At 34.8% G+C, this 17,932-nt stretch overlaps 1 protein-coding gene across 2 annotated transcripts in view; it reads left to right on the top strand.

The window, feature by feature from the left end:
• Positions 1-17,932, top strand: part of LOC136800902 (F-actin-uncapping protein LRRC16A-like) — a 43,371-nt gene that overhangs the window by 17,356 nt on the left and 8,083 nt on the right. For both annotated transcript variants that reach the window (XM_067057513.1, XM_067057512.1), the window contains exons 18-32: positions 1,014-1,095; positions 1,518-1,611; positions 2,034-2,088; positions 2,992-3,095; positions 3,741-3,809; positions 4,427-4,495; positions 5,279-5,372; positions 5,749-5,850; positions 6,555-6,689; positions 8,503-8,610; positions 9,173-9,235; positions 9,861-9,973; positions 10,828-10,915; positions 11,447-11,857; positions 17,529-17,877. In XM_067057513.1, coding sequence (XP_066913614.1) covers positions 1,014-1,095; positions 1,518-1,611; positions 2,034-2,088; positions 2,992-3,095; positions 3,741-3,809; positions 4,427-4,495; positions 5,279-5,372; positions 5,749-5,850; positions 6,555-6,689; positions 8,503-8,610; positions 9,173-9,235; positions 9,861-9,973; positions 10,828-10,915; positions 11,447-11,857; positions 17,529-17,877 — 1,936 coding nt within the window. The remainder of the gene's footprint in view (positions 1-1,013; positions 1,096-1,517; positions 1,612-2,033; positions 2,089-2,991; positions 3,096-3,740; positions 3,810-4,426; positions 4,496-5,278; positions 5,373-5,748; positions 5,851-6,554; positions 6,690-8,502; positions 8,611-9,172; positions 9,236-9,860; positions 9,974-10,827; positions 10,916-11,446; positions 11,858-17,528; positions 17,878-17,932) is intronic.

Genomic DNA, 17,932 nt, shown 5'->3' with positions numbered 1-17,932 from the left:
AAAATGGTCAAATTGTAACTCACCAAGAAACTGAATGGAAAATCGTTACGTCAGTGGATTGTTTTATTTGGACCCTCCCGGAGCAAAAAATGCCGTTTTTTTCGCGCTCCGGAACACCGGAAAATTCTGGAGTACTTCCGGTGTTCCAGAGCACGATATCCGCGATATAAGTACGATAACGTTCGCTGCGCTTATCATATGACAACTAACTGCGCACGCACGTATTTTAAAAGAATCAGCCGACTCATGGAAGTGAAACCTCACGTTTTTTATTTATTTCGATATTTCGGCCAGTGATGCTTTTGAATAACGTGACAAATTCAATTTCCTTAAAGGCTGAACCATCATATCAATATATTTTTGTAACCATGTTTAAACGGTTTTTTGGAACGTGTTAAAAATCACTTTCTCCGGATGCACCGGAAGAGCTCCAGAACTTTCCGGAGAGAAAAAAAGTGTTTTTAGCTGCTCTGGAAAACTCCGGAAGTTTCCGGAGCGCCGGGAGGGCCCTGTTTTATTTGGCAATAGAATCTTTTCATTCTAAAAGTACATAATGGCACTGATCTTTATATACCCTGAACCAAGGTTCATCCGCTTTTTTGAAAGTGCGTGGTACCCGCAAAGAACCATTGCAGTGTTAAAGATTAACGTGTAACGGCGCTACATCAAAAGTATTCAAGGAGAAGTAGATCTAGCGCTCTCGATGCATATACACCCGCCCTCTACGCAACATTTAAATTATTTGCATTGCTTTTGTCAGCAAAAGTCCGCAAACAGCTTCACATATGTTTAGATCGGCTTTAAAAAGAGCCTGAAAAAGCCTGAAAAAGGTTAAAATTATTCAAAAGTAACCAGGTCGAAACTTTCAGGTCAATATAACATTTTGAGGTTGATCGCCTCTACCCTTGTCTCTCCGCCAAGTTGGATACGCCCTCCGTCTTTTAAAACACAAACTCAACTTTTGGAATGAGCTTTGAAGTTATACACAATCTCTTGATCTTTTTTAATTTCAGCTGAAGTCAGTGACAGCACAAGAAGTAGCTTCAGTAATCGGTCAAATACGATGCTTACGGAAACTTAACCTTTCCAATAACGGTGAGTTGAGCCTTTTTGTCAAGTGAACGAAAAATTTCACGAAAAATGCCATGATTGGTCGGTCTAAATTATTCCTTTTTTTTTTCACCGGCCCAAGCACATGTTTAGATAACCTGTTACGTTACAATAGATATGCTAAGATTCTTGAGAATTTGCTGACGTTGATATAGCCTAGTAAATAAAGTAAAACCTTTTATAACGATAGAATAATGATATACTATGATGAAAATAAGTGCTCAGTCAACTCTCGGTAAAATATAAACATTTCAATTTGATATTGGTAGCTTATCAAAATAAAAACTAGTTTAAAAGTTAAACGCCATTTCTCCTTGGTTCGGAGTTTAAGTTTTCCATCGTGAATATGTCTATAGTATAGACTAGATAACATTTGATTCTCGTAAGACGGATTTTATTTGTCATAGCATTGGATAATGACTTGGTAACGATTTGTGAAGCAGTTGAGAAAAGCACATCCATCAAAGAATTAGATTTTTCATCCACAATCACCAAATCAAAGTATGTATATTAATATAGTTTAGTCACCATAACTCGAACACGCACGTGGAATACAAAATTAGTTCGAATTATGGAAATTTCGGTATGGAGACCGGTTTATAAGGCATTGTTAAGTGAAGGGACTAGAAAACTGTCTCGGGTGACGGAGGATCTGAGTTATACACGCTTTTTTTATGAAGATCAATGAACTTTTTACGGAAGGCTAGAAGCGAATTTCTCAAACAAGCGTTAAATTAAAATTTACATTTATCATTAGATTAAAAAGATAACATGCCAAGAGAAAACAAAGAAAGTGCTAAATTCATCTGGAGTACGATGCAACTCTTTAAGGCATCGTTTTCCTTAGAAAGGTCGAAGATTCGCACATTGGGTGAAGATTATCTGGAGTCGATAGAATAATAATTTTCTCTTTCCTTTTGTAGACACATAAACGCAATTTCAGAGTCTTTAGCTGATATGGCTATGACAGACACCTTGGTGAGTATTTTGACAGAGTTATAAATTGATTTCTTACGAGTTGGATAGGTTTTGATTTATTAATTTATTAACATTTAAAAAATTGTTTATTTCCATGTCTTTCAGTCGGTAGAGCAGTTGTACTAGTGATGCGAAGTATTGAGTTTCAATCTCATTGAAATCCTCATCTTACTGGCTCGCTACTAAATTGTGCTATTTTGCTTTTGCGCTCTATAGTAATTAGGGAACTAGTTTTGACGAGAATGCCCCGTTCTATGAGACACCCCTTAACACAACTTTGAATTAATATTTCACCCGATTTGGATTTCATTTTGACTTCGCGTTCCTTTAGAAACACCCCATACTAAACCATTTAAAATCAATATTTCATCTGTTTTGAATTTTATCAGTTGAAAAATCTATGATATGTATTCCTGCGTTCTATGAAACACCCTTAATCAACAACTCTGAATTAATACTTCGCCTATTTTAGAATGTTAATGGGAATGTTAAGAACGCGGCAATTCTCATAAGATATGATACTGCAGCGTCCTTAGAAACACCCCTTCTTCGAAAATTCGAAATCAAATTAAAAAGTCCAGTTTTCTTTAAAAGTTAAAAGTTTAAAAGTTTTGATGGAACATAGTGTAAGGTGTATAGACAAAAAATACCTTGTAATTCAAATATACGAGACAAATTGCCTAAAAATTCTAAAAGTTCAGCCATTAAACCACCTCCCCCCAGGCATTAAACCGCAATAACACTATAACACTTTGGGAACTAGTTTTGCCGATATTTGTTAACATCTCAAAGTAAACCAAAAATGAGCATCCCTGCTTTTTAGAATAAAGAGAAATAATATTATGTTATGAACAAACGGGTTTAGTTCAAATATTGCAACTTGTTCTTTTTTTCGATTTTTAGCCATTAGAGAAGTTATTCATCGCAGACAATAAATTGAAGTTAGGAGCGTCCGCTTTATTTGATTGTCTGGGAACCAATGAGTCCATTCGGACGATCGATATCAGGTTTGTTTGCCTTCAAATACCCCTATCAAAAAAAGCAACAAAAAACCTACAACAACGTTAACCAATTTTAGAAATTAGGTGAAATTTTCGGACAATTAGGACAACTTTTTGTGTCAAGCTAGGCCATTGTTCATAGAAATATAGATTAAAACTGGCAAACTTTAATTTTCAAATTTTCCCGCTACTCATTATGGTTGGCTTTCAAAAATGTGTTCAATGTCTTTTACATACAAAACAAGTTCAATGGAGAAATTATATACACAGTGGCCACCTAGTCTTGGAAAGTTTTTGGAAGTCCCTGCTTTTATTTAGTCCCGGAAGAGCGTCCTGTAAAACTCAAAAAATCAATAAAATGTCTTGAAATTTGTATTCTTTTATTCTATTGGAATTCGTCAGTCCTTTATTACAATATTTTATTTTTTCCCTTAGTTAAGTGATCAACGAAGAAACATACATTCTGATCATTAATCAGTTAGTGCTAAAGGGTCCTTAAATAGGCTCTGGTTAAGTCCAGGAATTTGACTTGATTTTCTTAAGTGACCGCACCCTGTTTCTATTCATATGACAATAATTCATTGGCTGTGTGATATTTCATAAATAGCTGAAGTCTTTTTTAGATTGTTTTTTCTCTTTTATAAATTTTAGTGGTAATGGTATTGGGGACATTGGCGCTCGGTTGTTGGCTAAAGCTTTACAAATTAACACTAACCTCAGGTAACATATTATATGAAGTTTATTTCAAAATAAAAGCTTTTCGGCTACGCCATCGTCAGTACAAACATAAAATGATAAAAAATCACAAATTTTATTTTATTTTATTTGTAGATAATCAGGCAATTTTTCAACATTTTTGATAGAAAATTTGATTTTTTATCATTCTATGTTTGTACTGACGATGGCGTAGCCGAAAAGCTTTTACTTTGAAATAAATTTTGATTTTTTCAATAAAACTATGGCGAATAGATTTAACATATAAGTTGAGTAAGATTCTAACTAAGGTCTTTCACATTTTTTTGCTTGAAATAAAAAATTGAAGAACGGGTAGCACTTTCGCCCCTACGTTGGCATTGATTATGGGGACATGTTTTAGTCCCTATGCCACTGCAATAATCTCTTGCGAATCGAGATACAAATTTGCCAAAGATATACCTGGATATACAAAAGTTTCTCAACAATACAAAAGTATCCCATAGATTCTCATACCATTATCTATGTATTTTAAAATTCATTTTTGATCTGTGTTTTTTTTTCATGTAAATTAAATAAAAATAAATATAAAGTAGCATGTACGTACAAAACCATCCTATGAAATATCATGTTTTTCTCAATAGGGAAGTTCTTTTGGATAGGAACAATATTTCATACAAAGGCTTACAAGATATATCATACGCAATGCACAGGTAAGACGACATACTGTGTACCAAAGTTCTTTCATCTCAATCTCAGATCCACATGTTCAGATGTTACGGTATCGCTCCAGAACGAACCGTCTGTGTGAACGTCAAAATTTGAAACGTCAAAAACGAAGACTTTGGAAAGCAAAACAGATCGAAACTCTTTCGTTTCACTCTTTTTATCAGAACGGAACTGGTCCGTTTCATAGAACCGTACGTTCCGAAATCAATATGAACACTTCCTATCCCTAATCAACGCTATACTAAGTGATACGAAACCGCGTCTGAACATGGTTTAAAGGAGGTACAAAAAAGGGCGTTTCCTGTCGATAGGTTCTGCGAAGTTTTAAGAATCTGGGCTGATTCTTGATGTAATGTTGACCACTGTCACAGAATATTAATTGTAATGTACACCACAACCCTTAGCTGCGCCGTCGGCTTTAGAGAGGTCCGGTAGTAGTATTGAAATACAAGGAAAAATGGCGTCAAAATTCTTTGTATTTGAGAATGTCAATGCGATGACATACAAAGCAATGAAGCTTTTTGATGTGACCCTTCCTGGTAAACTCATTGAAGGCCAGTCTCCTCCTTATTGAAAGGTTGATAGGTGTATAGAGAAGCTCACGAAATTAAACATTTCATAAACATCAGAGACTGTTTCAATATTAATACAAATCATTGAGCAAACGCTCACAAACACAATGAGGTTAAGCATCTTTAAAGCAAGACTCTGAAAACGAGGTAGTAGAAGTGTGTATTTTATTGTTTTTTTTTATATTTTGGTTTCAGAAATTTCACACTGCAATCACTTCCACTTCCAATCAACGATTTTTCACAAGCACTCAAACACAACGCAGATTTATACATGAAATATTACAAAAAGGTATTGTCATCATTGGATGAAATAGTTATGTTAAAACCACAGGCCATTCTGAAGTGGGCTACTATCTGGAAAAATCGACCGAAATTCTCCCCGATAACCCGATATTTCATCTCCTATTGAAAAACATACTTCAGTTTTGAGAATGCCCCTACATTTCTGATCTGCAAAGAAAAGAACTTAAAATCCCGACAATTTATAAAAGAAAATTTAGCCCTCTCCCCACTGGTAATACACTTCTCAACTTGTCATTGAGGCAAATGTTCCATTAAACTTTCAATTTACATTTTGATACAATTTTCTATGTCGTCATACTGGCCTTGTCAAACATGAAAAACAGAAGAAGTCATATCGCTTGTTTGTTTATTTGTTTGTCTAGATTGAGGAGAAACTGATCAAGAACCAATCATCTACTGACTCGTCACAAGAGCAAGCATACAAAATACACCAGGGCTTTTTACTGTCAACATCTGACTCTTATGTAAGTGAAAGTTTAACAGTTTTTGGACCTACCTCGGAGGTCTTTTAATTTGACCTTTATTCGTTCGTTCGTTCGTTCGTTCGTCTGTTCGTTTGTTACAAGCTTTTCTCGAGATTGACCCTAAAATCTTTCCGCCGGAAAAACTGGTTTTGGGCATTTTCTCGAGATTTTATCATTAGTTTTTTCCGATTTTGTGCACAAAGATGCGTATTAGCAATGTCCAAAATGTGACCGAGTCGGGTTTTTGAGAAAAATTTCCGGCCGAAAATGCCGGAAATATGCTGGAAATCGCCGTTTTTGCAGATTTCCATTGGACTTTTTCCTAATAATTCTCTGTTTTTTCACACAAAAACATTTATGATAACAATGCCAATCATCAAGCATGATTCAATTTTCAATAAAACTGATTTTTGAAGCTGGAACTTTCTAAAAATTGTCGGGAGACTTTTAGCCAATCTGAAGATCGTCTCATTCAGGGGCCTCTTTCGGGAAGGAGGGAAAACGTCAGAACAGTAACAATTACAAGTAAAAGAACTGAAAATTTATTGAACTGACGCACTGGAAGATTAACTTGATAGTTTAAATTTCAGTTGAAAGGATCTATGGGACCCTTCTTACGGGAAAGAAACCTATTGATCGAAATGACGAAAGATAGTATAAAGTTAATTTTCATTTGAGTTTATACTGATATTCTTTAATTGTAGACTCAATCAACAGATGCATTGGTTGTTGAATTACAGGACTTGGTGTCCAAAAACAAAACGAATGCAACCGAACGAGTCCAGTCTCAAATTAAACGAGCCAAATCGCTGATTAGTGAAACAGACACATTCCGACTGGTAAAAAGCAACCTTTCCTTTGATTAATCTAAATAAATTTGAGTTTATCGACCCAGTGGTACAGTATGTGGCCCCCAAAACGTCGATCAAATTTGAAACTTCTCTCAAATCTAGAGGAAAAGAGGTTTTACAAAAATTTTTGCTGCATGAAAAACTTTAACATCTCTACTTTATTTCCCGTAAGTTCTTTTTCAAAATTTTCAATTTCAACAGTATTCTTCAATAGCTTAAAGATAGGTAGCTTTTTTCTAAGGGCCCGTAAAACGGAGGTTTGCAATTTTAGCGATTTCTCGAGATATCTTTAAGATATGAATACAAAATTTTGACCATAGTTTGGAAATGTGATTTAGAGGGTTTTGAGCATAAATTTGTTTGATAAAATTTTTACAGTAACCCCTGGTTGTCAAAACGCAGGTTTGGGGCCCTCAAAACGCAGGTGTAGTTAAAATCAAATTATTAAGCCCAACGGTAAAAGGGGGAGAAACTATGAACATATTTGTGTTTTCCATTAAATTTACGACCCGATGCAAAAATTTATGATTTTTATAAAATAATTTCAAGATTTTCGATAACGCAAAGTCCAAACTGAAAATTTAGAAATTTTCAAAATGACAATTTTGATATAACAACGTCTTAATGAAGTTTCTGAAAACCAATTTCTTTTGAATATAGTTCCATTCATGTATGGAATATGCTGTGAAAATTTTAGAAAAACATCTTAACTGAAACTGAAAATATTAAGCTTTAAAGGTATTGTTCTCCTATATTTTGCAAAAAAAATGACAAAATTTGCCGTTTTTGTTGATTCAGCGAAAATTTTTATATGTATTAATATTAATTTTTTGCTATAAACTATTATTTCAAGCTGATAGGAACGGAATTCCAAGATTTTTTGCTGTTTCTCGTATTTAGAATTTTCGGTTTTATCAATGCTGATTCTAGGGCCCCAAAATACTGGTTGACCTTTAAGATGCTATATCTTTTACCCATCGTCTAAAGTCACAGATGTATCTGCATTTTCTGAACGGCATTAGGTGTAGAAAGTTTCCTATACCCCATTTTCAAAACTTATTTTCAATATCCAAGGAGCTAGAGTGAGTTATATGCAATTTTTTATCTAATTTTGGTGTTTAAATATTTCCTTCAGACGCAAATATGTTATTTTGAATCTGTCTCAAACCATCAAAAACATGTTCATTTTTAAGTATAACCATCATTCTTTCAAAATAAAGAAAAATCGTTTAATTCTGATAAATCTACAAGCGAGAATCCTCATTTTAATGTCTCCGTCGTCTCCGTTTTGGGGGCCATTTACTGTACTCATATTGGAAGTTTATCGTGGCGTAAATCTCGTGGTTTAAGCCACAATAAACTTCCAATAGGAACCTCTCATTTAATCAACAATTTACGCATGTTTTGTGTACCAGATCTAATTTATCAGATCTTTTATCCCCAATACAGTAAACCTTCTTTTATTTCCAATACCCGATATTGGTTAAGTCTTCATTTCCAATTCTGAATGTACTGCTACAGTCTACTCTCTCTAATTCGAACTTCTATTAACGGAATCTTTCTCTGTTTCGAACAAAAATATTGGTCCCTCCAGCTGGAATGAGGGTGTAAATTACTCTCTGTAATTCAAATCTTTCGAAAAAAATCATTTGGCCCCTTGTTCAACTGTATATTATTTAACAATTTTTTAAACATGATTGTGGTGCAGTTTTGAAACAATACTTGGAATATTAGTACCCTAACACATTGAATAATGTTTGTGGGTAACTTAAAGTGCAATAATTTGTCTTCTTCTTATTAGGTTTTGGCTGAATTGTTTTCAGACCCAGCTGCTGCAACGCTATCATTAAACGATAAAATCTCCAATGTAGCGGATGACGTTGCAACCTCTGTTGAAGATGTTATTAAGGTATAGTTTTTCATTTTTTGCTTTAAATTTTCTATTGTTTTGATAAATTACACATTTCTTTATAATAAGCAACCAGGTTGCTTCAAATTTGCCAGTTTTTTTCACTATCTCGTAAAGTGTAAAGTAAAAGCTTTTTAGATAATCTAACCATGGCAAACGATAGCCCTTGGCCCAATAAGTATAGATATGGTATAATATAAGGGGTGGTCAAAAATAGTTTTTTCAGAAAATGAGGTATAATGCTAAGTAACCCCACCAAGGCTTTGCTTACCTCGAAACTGGGGTTGCTTATTAAAAAATATGTACTTTCTAAGCACCCTTTTCTCTTTTGAGTCAACGTGACGTGAAGTTTGAGCATTCGGCGACGGCGAGCATGGTTCTGGGTTCCATTCCAATCAGGTCATACAAAGGGCTAGAATGTTCATAGATTTTGAAGATAAAGTTTAGGGTTGGATAAATAGATTGTAAAGGGCAAGGAGTTTCGATCTCCCTAAAGGTAAATTGCTGGATATGAATCGGAACCTTCGGGTTTCTTACTTACTTCTCTTTGGTGTTATTTCAGGAAAGCGTCGACTCAATGTTGTCTTCAGCAAAGAAGATCTGCCCCACCGTCTTTACCAATGAGGTAGAAGAAGAAAACCACCTGTTGTTATTTCTATATTTCACAGGTCTATCGACCTCTACGAAATAATTTTAGATTTATGAAATATTGTCTAATCTTCATCTGTCGTCCAGTCGTCAGAAGATATGGACAGAGAAGACGTTGTTTGGTCTTTGTCCTAGGTTTTCGAACTAGGCGAAGGTTAGCTCTAGGGCTTCCTTCTTACTTGCCAAACGAAGTCGCTATTTTCTAAATTCATTTTCTTTGCCTTTTAACGCATATCTTTAATAACTTTTCTTTCGTTGATGGTTGAAGTCAAACTAAAGAAATCCTAACTTTCCCCAATGAAAGTCACCTCTCTTGACGTTAATCACTTCCAGTTATGGAGGTGTTTAGAGATATATAAAAAAAGAATTTGAAAATGTTTTGAAAATATACTCCCACTTGGAAATTTTATGATAAGAAACTGGATTAAAGTTAAAAAATCCCCTAAATACTTTACTGTTTAGCTAGACTATATAATTTGTCTGGTTGACATATGTACTGGTACAAAACCTTGCTACATCAAATGTTAGGGTATGCCTATAGGTGTACGTTAGATTTTAACGTTTTATACTATAGCTCCTTGAAATTTGCTCTCTTCTTTCAGGAACAATTGATTAGCGTCAAAGGAGAACTTTCCAAGGACGGTTTGGTAGATCGGTCGTCCATTAGTAATATCATTGTTCGCCTTGGTAAAGGTGATATCGTCTCAAAATTATGGTAAGTCGTCTTGTTTTCGTTCCACAGGCCATTGCGTCCTCATAACGATCTCCCGTTTGTTTTGGAGAAAAGATTTTAGACCAGCAGAAAGTCGTTCTCAGGCTGAGGTTGTTCAGATTACCCATGATTCCGTTCGACCGTGAACTGGCCTACATGTTTTTTATAAACTGGCCTATGTACTTTCTTTATGTTAATGTCTCAGAGTGAAAATCGTATTTTGCCTCACATTATTTGAAAGGTTATCGAAGCACCATTATCCGTAATACTTTTACGGACTACTCCTACATCTGTAAAGTTATATAAAAACTCTTAGCAAGTATCATGTTATGTATTGGTAGCCTTCGTCGATAACTCGGTAGTCCTAACTATATCAAGAAAAACTGTATTTATGTGACCAGTACTCAAATCTTGATAACTCGATTGTCTTTTAAGAGGAGGATTTCTAGGGGAGCCCGATTCCGTCATTTGCCTCCCCGATTTCCGTCAAACCGTCTAAACAAAAACTTTTTTGAAATTTACGGATTCCGTCAGAAACTCCAAGACTTTGAACTATCACTCTATAATTCCGAAATTCAGACCGATTTTTTAATAAATTCCGCTTTCCTGGACTACTAAAGTCTATTTTTAATTTTCCGTCTCCGACAAGGGAATGGATTTCTGGAATTCCGCCCGAATTTTCGTCGTATTCCACCATTCCGTTCAAAAATGACTGATTCCGCGCTCCCCCGCCAATCGTGAATTCCTCCCATCAAGTTTTTTCAGTAAACCAGTCTCTTTTATAACACCGTTGTTTTCCCTGTCCCAATTCAAGTTATGGAGATTTCATTGTATTAAACGATCTTTTTTCTTTGTAGCAAATCGAACTTAACAACGGCAGTCGAGGTAGCGGAACATTTGAAGAAAATCTTAGTTGAAGCTCTTCAAAATGCTATTTCTTCCCTTGTAAGTATTATTTATGCGTATTTTGTTAGTCAGGTACGTTTAACAGTCTTTAAAACCCTTCAGTTCTATGAAGTATGGTTCCTTAATAAAGTCTGTCTCAAAAGTATATTTCGTATCTTTGTTGTATACAAAGTTACAGCCCTTTGGAGTAGACCTAAATCAGCCAAAAATGACCAAAAATAGCAAAACAGACCCTGAACTTTTTTATCTAAGTAAGATACGAAAAATCTGAGCACAGACTTGAAATCAACAAGGTTCAAATAATATAAAAAGTCTGATGTCATGATTTTTGAAAGAGAAGAAAAAAACTTCATTTTTTCATCTTCATTTTTCAAAATTCATATTATTCTACTTGAAAATATCTTTCCAGTGGTGTATAGCTTTTTAATATATCCTATAATATGGATGCATTCATACATGCTGGAAATTGTCAAAAAAGTGAAGTATTCACATACTTTTGAGACAGACTTTAAAAATCATCAAAGAATTTAAAACAGTACAGTTAAATTTTCGACTTTTCTTCAACCACAGAAAGTTGCTTTGGAGACACCTGTCACGCCTGTCACTACTGAAACTCCCGCTCCCAAAAGTGAAGAAACCAATGAAGAAGAAACGCCTCAAAAAGAAGAGGAGGAAGAAAAGAAGGAGTCTGAAAAAGCTGCAGAAACCACAGGAGAAAAAGAGCCTGAAAAACCGGCTGACTTAGAGAAACAAACGGACAGTTTAGAAGTGACTATTACCAGCTCTGAAGCTGAGCTTCCTCCCACCTCACCGCTAGCGTCGCCAGCAGTTCATGTTGAGAAGACAACCGATTTGCTGGGTGAAATTATGGGGAACAAAGAATCCTTTGATATGCCATGGGACGTGGCAGCTGGCAACCGACTCTCAATGCAAATTTCCGTTTCCTCTGATAAAACTGACGACGATGAAGACTTTTCATTGGTAAGTTTCTTCCATTTTGTTTCCAGTTTCTCGTACATCATTCCCTTTTTCCAATTTATGTTTTGGAACAGTAACAGAGACCTCGCATTAACTATGAATATATTTGATTGAAATTATTTCTCTGGATAACCCATTGAGTTTCAAGTCCGAAGGGCACGCCACTATTTTGATTATAGTTCTGGTAGTTCTTTCCCGATTTCCCCGCTAGTTCCGAAACATCTTAATGGAAACTTTTTAACCTTGCGTTTGAAAGTTATCCCCTTTATGCAACGGATTATGGTCATGAAACCACCAAATTATGACAAAATATTCAAAACAACACTTAATTTTTGTGAAAAAAAACTTCTTAAGCCTTTTTGATCTCATAATTTCACTTATTAAAACCTTTGTCAAGTCATAGAACATGAGAAAAAAATAAGGCTTTTTAAAAAACCATGAAAATTTTGTATATTATAATTTTTTTTTGAAAAGAAAAGTTGTCGATTTTTTGCAGTCTCGGAGTGATAAATTTTTAGTTAATAGGGTTTTTTATGTGCTACTGGTATTAACCTTTGTGTCGATGTAGATGCTTGGATGCGATTAACTTAGTCATTCCAGTTGTATATCCAATTGTATGATAAACTGTAGAAAGCATAATACCACAAAGGTAGTCTGAATCACAGACCTCTATAGATATACTTCCTATATAGGTCTGATTAATAGTGTATTGCTTGCCTTCCCGCTACAGTGGATCATTATGGTGGCAGATTGTTCCTTTTTGGCGAGTTGCTAAGTTGTGGTAACTCGAATGCGAGTTAGAATATAAACAAAAATTATAAAAGTGAAGACATTCCAGTGTCAGACACATTCTATTTTATCAAACAAACAAACATTTCATAGAAGAAAGTAAAGCAGTAAAGGAGGAGGGGGAAATGCTCTCTTAGGAAAGAGATCGTAAAGCCAAAATAATATTAAAGTCTATTCACGATAAGTGTGCACTCTTTTTTCATCTAACTATAACTTTTTAAGGAATTCCTCAATCTTTATAAATTTGGTATCATTGGAAAGATATTGGTGAGTGGAACAATTTGAAATAAAAAAATCTTCAAAAAAATTCTAAAAATGAAGATGAAAACGAAGGAGAAAAAAATGAAGATCTTGTAGAAAAGTGCTATACCTATCATTTTCCCTGAAGTGAATTCTTGATCATCGAACGTCATTACTGTGAAAAGAATTCTCAAAAATAATCATTCAGTCAAAAGATATCAAACAAAGTTATAAGCTGATTGACGTCTAAAAACGCTGTTTTCTGAAGTTTTTTGCTGTTTTTGGGGTCAATCACTTATTAACTTTGTATCATAACTTTATATTGAATAAATATTTTAATGAAATTTCTTCACAGTGATGATCTCCTAAGATCAAAGACTCTCTCCAGTGAAAATGAAAGTTATAGCACTTTTCTACAAGATCTTCATTTTTTTCTTCTTCATTTTCATCTTCATTTTTGGAATTTTTTTAAAGATTTTTTTATTTTAAATTGTTCCACTCACTAATATCTTTCCAAGGATACCAAATTTATAAAGATTGAAGAATTCCTTCAAAAGTTATAGGTAAAAGAAAAAAGAGTGCACACTTATCGTGAATAGACTTTAGATATTTATTATAGTATTCTTTCTCTTCCAGGGAAAGTGTGCATCAATTGTGCGTTTTTGACTAGAAAGCATGAAATTTGGTACAGTGGTACCTTAGGGGGTAAGAAACATTTTAAGCCTCTGACCCACTTCCGGAACACCTGTTTGTGTATTTTACAGACCAGAATGCCTCCCAGGCAAGAATCTTCAAAGCATGTCATATGATATATCGTTGGAAAGGTTTTCTCACACTGATTCTAAAAACATCACAACATATATCTGCAAATGAACTGGGTCCATGTTATGAGCTACGGAAGTAATTTACAGACCAGTCTGCATGCCCGAAAAAAAATTTTATTTTTGTTCCAAAACATGTCATATCATATACCGTTGGTCTGTAAATTACTCCTATGGCTTATTTCACGGACCCAGTCCATTTTTAGATGCATATCATGATGATTTTTATAATCAGTATGAAAAAACCTTTCCAACGGTATATGATATGACATGTTTTGGAACAAAAATAAAAAAAATTTTCGGGCATGCAGACTGGTCTGTAAATTACTTCCGTGGCTCATAACTCGGACCCAGTCCATTTGCAGATATATGTTGTGACGTTTTTTAGAATCAGTGTGAGAAAACCTTTCCAACGATATATCATATGACATGCTTTGAAGACAAAAAACTTTTTTCTTGCCTGGGAGGCATTCTGGTCTGTAAAATACACAAACAGGTGTTTCGGAAGTGGGTCAGAGGCTTTAAATGTTTCTTACCCCCTAAGGTACCACTGTACCAAATTTCATGCTTTCTAGTCAAAAATGCACAATTGTATTCATTTTTAGCACACTTTCCCTGAACTATCAGTAAGCTACTAAAATAATCACATATCTCCTTCGACCTGTTACTGTATCTTTTCTGAAATCCTCCTCAAGGAACAAATAACAGCCAAAACGAATCAAAATCCACATTTTTGTCTTGGTTATATATATTCTGGATGGCAGAAGCCTACAACAAAGGCTAATAAAAGTCAACTTTACAATTTAAAAAAAAAGCTAATGTTTTGTTGGCAGCTCATCGTCGCTGCTACTGAGGCTAGATATTGACAGCTTTTGGTTGGCAAAGTTTTTGTTTGTTTTTATCAAGCGAAGGTTATCTGTTCTGGGACTTCCTCTCACACGCCAAATAAAATCACCATTACATTCGGAGTTCCATTTCTTAGCTTTTTCGCACATCTCTTTGATTTTTCTTCTTTCATTGATGGTGAAATCATCAGTGATGCTTAGATGATATCCAAGGCACTTCAACTTTTTTAGGTTGCTCATGATTCTTTCTTTTTCTTCTTCACTTTGCAAGGTCACCTTTATTGGACGCTTTTTCCTCAGCCCATTTTCATGTTCGAACACAATACGATGTTGATGCGTTGGTTTGATGTCGCGGATGCCGATATCTTTGAGCAGATCCTCAATTTCTTTTTGTCCTCTTCTTGATCTTTTTCTTTCGTTTCTTCAATTTGTTCAGGGAGTCCATGGATTATGATGTTTATTTTCCTTGATTCGATATCTCGTTTTTTTTTGCCATCCTCTTCTTTTTGTTCCGCAACAACAGATTTAAGATTTTCCTTGTGTGCTTTGGTTTATATCAGCGTAGGTTTTACGTGATGACTACTCTTTCATAAAATCTTTTGTCTGTTGTATCTTTTCTTTTATCATTTTCCTTGTTTTGGCTTCTAAGTCGTTCATCTTTTCTGTTAGGATTTTGTCGATGTCGTTGTTAATGAGTTGGTGTTTGAGTTTTTTGATTTCAACGTCTTTCTTAGCAATCTCCTTTTGCATCATATGGTACATGTTTTCTCCGATTTTACCTTTTAAGGATATCGTTATTCGCACACAATTGTGACATACATATTGATTATTATACGTGTTAGCGAAGTTTTGCGGTTGATAAAGTGGCAATTGAGTGCACTCGTAATGTACCATACGTTGAAAGTTACGGCAGTCGATTTTGATCTTCGTCATCAATGCACGTAACAAGGGTGCATGTTGCAGTTGTGTTTGCTGCTTCAATTAGTGGATCTTGGGTGTTTTTGTCGCGATTTTTGTTCATATTTAGCGAATTTTGATGTTTCTTTGAGTTTCCACCATTTTTTGAAGTGCGCTGCAAAACACGTCTTAACTCAGCTTAACTACTGATATAAACAATTAAGAATTAGATATATAGAAAAATCTTTGAACCCTTTAGATGATAAGTATCTTCACTATGCTCCTTCCAAAACGTTCACTGTCCAGCTTAGGAAGATGCCTTTGTATTGCGAAGTCATTTTTAGTCTTTTTGACATATTAAAAGGCGTTTCAGCAATATTTTCCGTCTTTTTATTTAGGTTTTTGTAAATGTGTGCAAGTTCAAATTGACCTCTTGATGTTCCTTAACTTGATTTTTTATTCATAGCCTGAGCAGTTCCTTAACAATTTCTTATTTCTCAGACCATTTTCAGCCTCAAGTTCCTTATAAACGAGTTTCTTACAAAAAACGTGTATATATTTTGATACAGTGTAATTGGTCTTCTTGCCAACCTCTTGTTTCTGCATTTTCTGTAGAGTCAAGGCTTTATTTTGAAGAAAAGTGCCAGGATTGTTCAATGAGTATTATTTTATATTAATTATCGACTAATACCTAAGCCTTGACACATTGGAACTGCTTTCCATGTGGACAACTGCTTGGTTTTAAGGCTGGGCCCCATGGAAGACGGTTCACTTGTGTTTTTGTCCTACGGGTAATTAGTTTTCCAAACCAGTATTATGTTAATTATAAATCCTACAATTCAACATATAAGGATAAACAAGCTCAGAAAAAATAACAAACACATGTGTGTTCGTTTTGTCAAAAGTTTTGCATTAAGCTGATTACTATTCATACTTCTAGATAACTGTTCAGTTAAGATTTGTGGATTGGTTGTTAAGGAAATATTCAAATGGCGTGATCATCACCAGAAATATTTTTTTGTAAGAAAATTGATTACCGTAGTTTAACATGACAACACACAGATGGACATTATCACTCTGAACATACCTTTGATTCGGCATTTTTATGCTTTTATTTAGTATCTTTGTGTGTGTCTATCCTTGAATTTTAGGGGCAACCTTTAGACTTTAAAAATAAGAGGACTTGACTTGATGGGGCCAATACCTGAAGGCATTCTTTTAATTTTTCAAAAATAATCGTTTCTTGGCGATTCGAATGAGTTTTGCTGAAACGAGCCTGAAAATCTGAAACAATGCCTTTTTTCAAAATTGTTGTTTTTTAATTATCCCTTTTGATGAAAAGTTAACTAGGAAGTTAAGTAGTCTAGATTATTTTTCACTCGACCTAAAGAAAGAAAAGGAGATTTGAAAATGAGGATGATAGGAAGTATCAGTTTAATTGATAACATTCATCTTGCTGAAATGACATCCGATACACTTTAACATGATGATGTGATCATTTTTTATAAGAATATTCTTGTTTTGAAATTTGCTCAGTGTAACAAAAATCTTTACTCTTAGAATGTCCTCACACACTGTGTTGTTAAACCCAAGAATGACTCGATAACTTTATTTGAGACAGTCGTGAATCCATATGTTCAACTTGTACCTTACCCACGCTCTCAACTGTGATAGTATTTACCTTAAATTTCACATCAATCTTATTCTTATAGTTGAATTCTTACATTTGGCTAATTAAATGCTTGTTAAATGGAAGGTCATGATAAAAGTTCAAAACAAATAATTTTCCCTATTTAATGAAGTATTTTGCTTGATGAAACAAAAAAAAATCTAACTTTTTGTATGTACTTCTTGCGCGATTTCTCTGGCTTGTCTTTTTTATGTTATTAATTTCTTGGCATTTTTATAGTTTGGTTTTTGTCGTTTTCTCGCTATCATATCGATAGGAAACTCGATTTTTCTAATTTCTATTTCTGTCTCCCCGATATGGTTATATTGACTAAGGTTGTTCTAGTACTATACAACTGATTATATGTTCTTCAACTTTTTAATTTGTATATTTTGAACGATCTTTCATACTAGGCTGTATTAAAAGCACGAGACCGACTCAGTACACTCCAAGCCAAAGATTTTGACCGTAAAAAGAAGAAGAAATCCAGTCTCAAACGACGTCCAACATTTTACAGACAAGAAGACAAAACGCCCACCGCCACAGATGAAATCGAAGTGGACATTGGTATTGGTGGCGTCGATTCGGGGCGTTCAAGCAGCATGAGTTCCACCCAAACGCCTTCAACGCCCAAATCACCGCCTCCACCATCCGTCGAAGATGACGATGAAGAACCTGTTGTCATCGAGCTGGATGAAATAGATTCAAAAGCAGAACCTTCTGTAGCAACCACTCCTGCTCAAAGTTCTGTCGCCGTGGAAGGTAAGTTTAACTAACAAAAAGCATCTGTGTATTTAGGTGTGTGACATTGGCTGGA

This window comes from Clytia hemisphaerica, unplaced genomic scaffold (genome assembly GCF_902728285.1).
Source record: "Clytia hemisphaerica strain Z4C2 unplaced genomic scaffold, Clytia hemisphaerica genome assembly, whole genome shotgun sequence".
Lineage (NCBI taxonomy): Eukaryota > Metazoa > Cnidaria > Hydrozoa > Leptothecata > Clytiidae > Clytia > Clytia hemisphaerica.
Note: the sequence above shows the minus strand (reverse complement) of the source record. Positions and strands in the feature narration are given on the sequence as shown.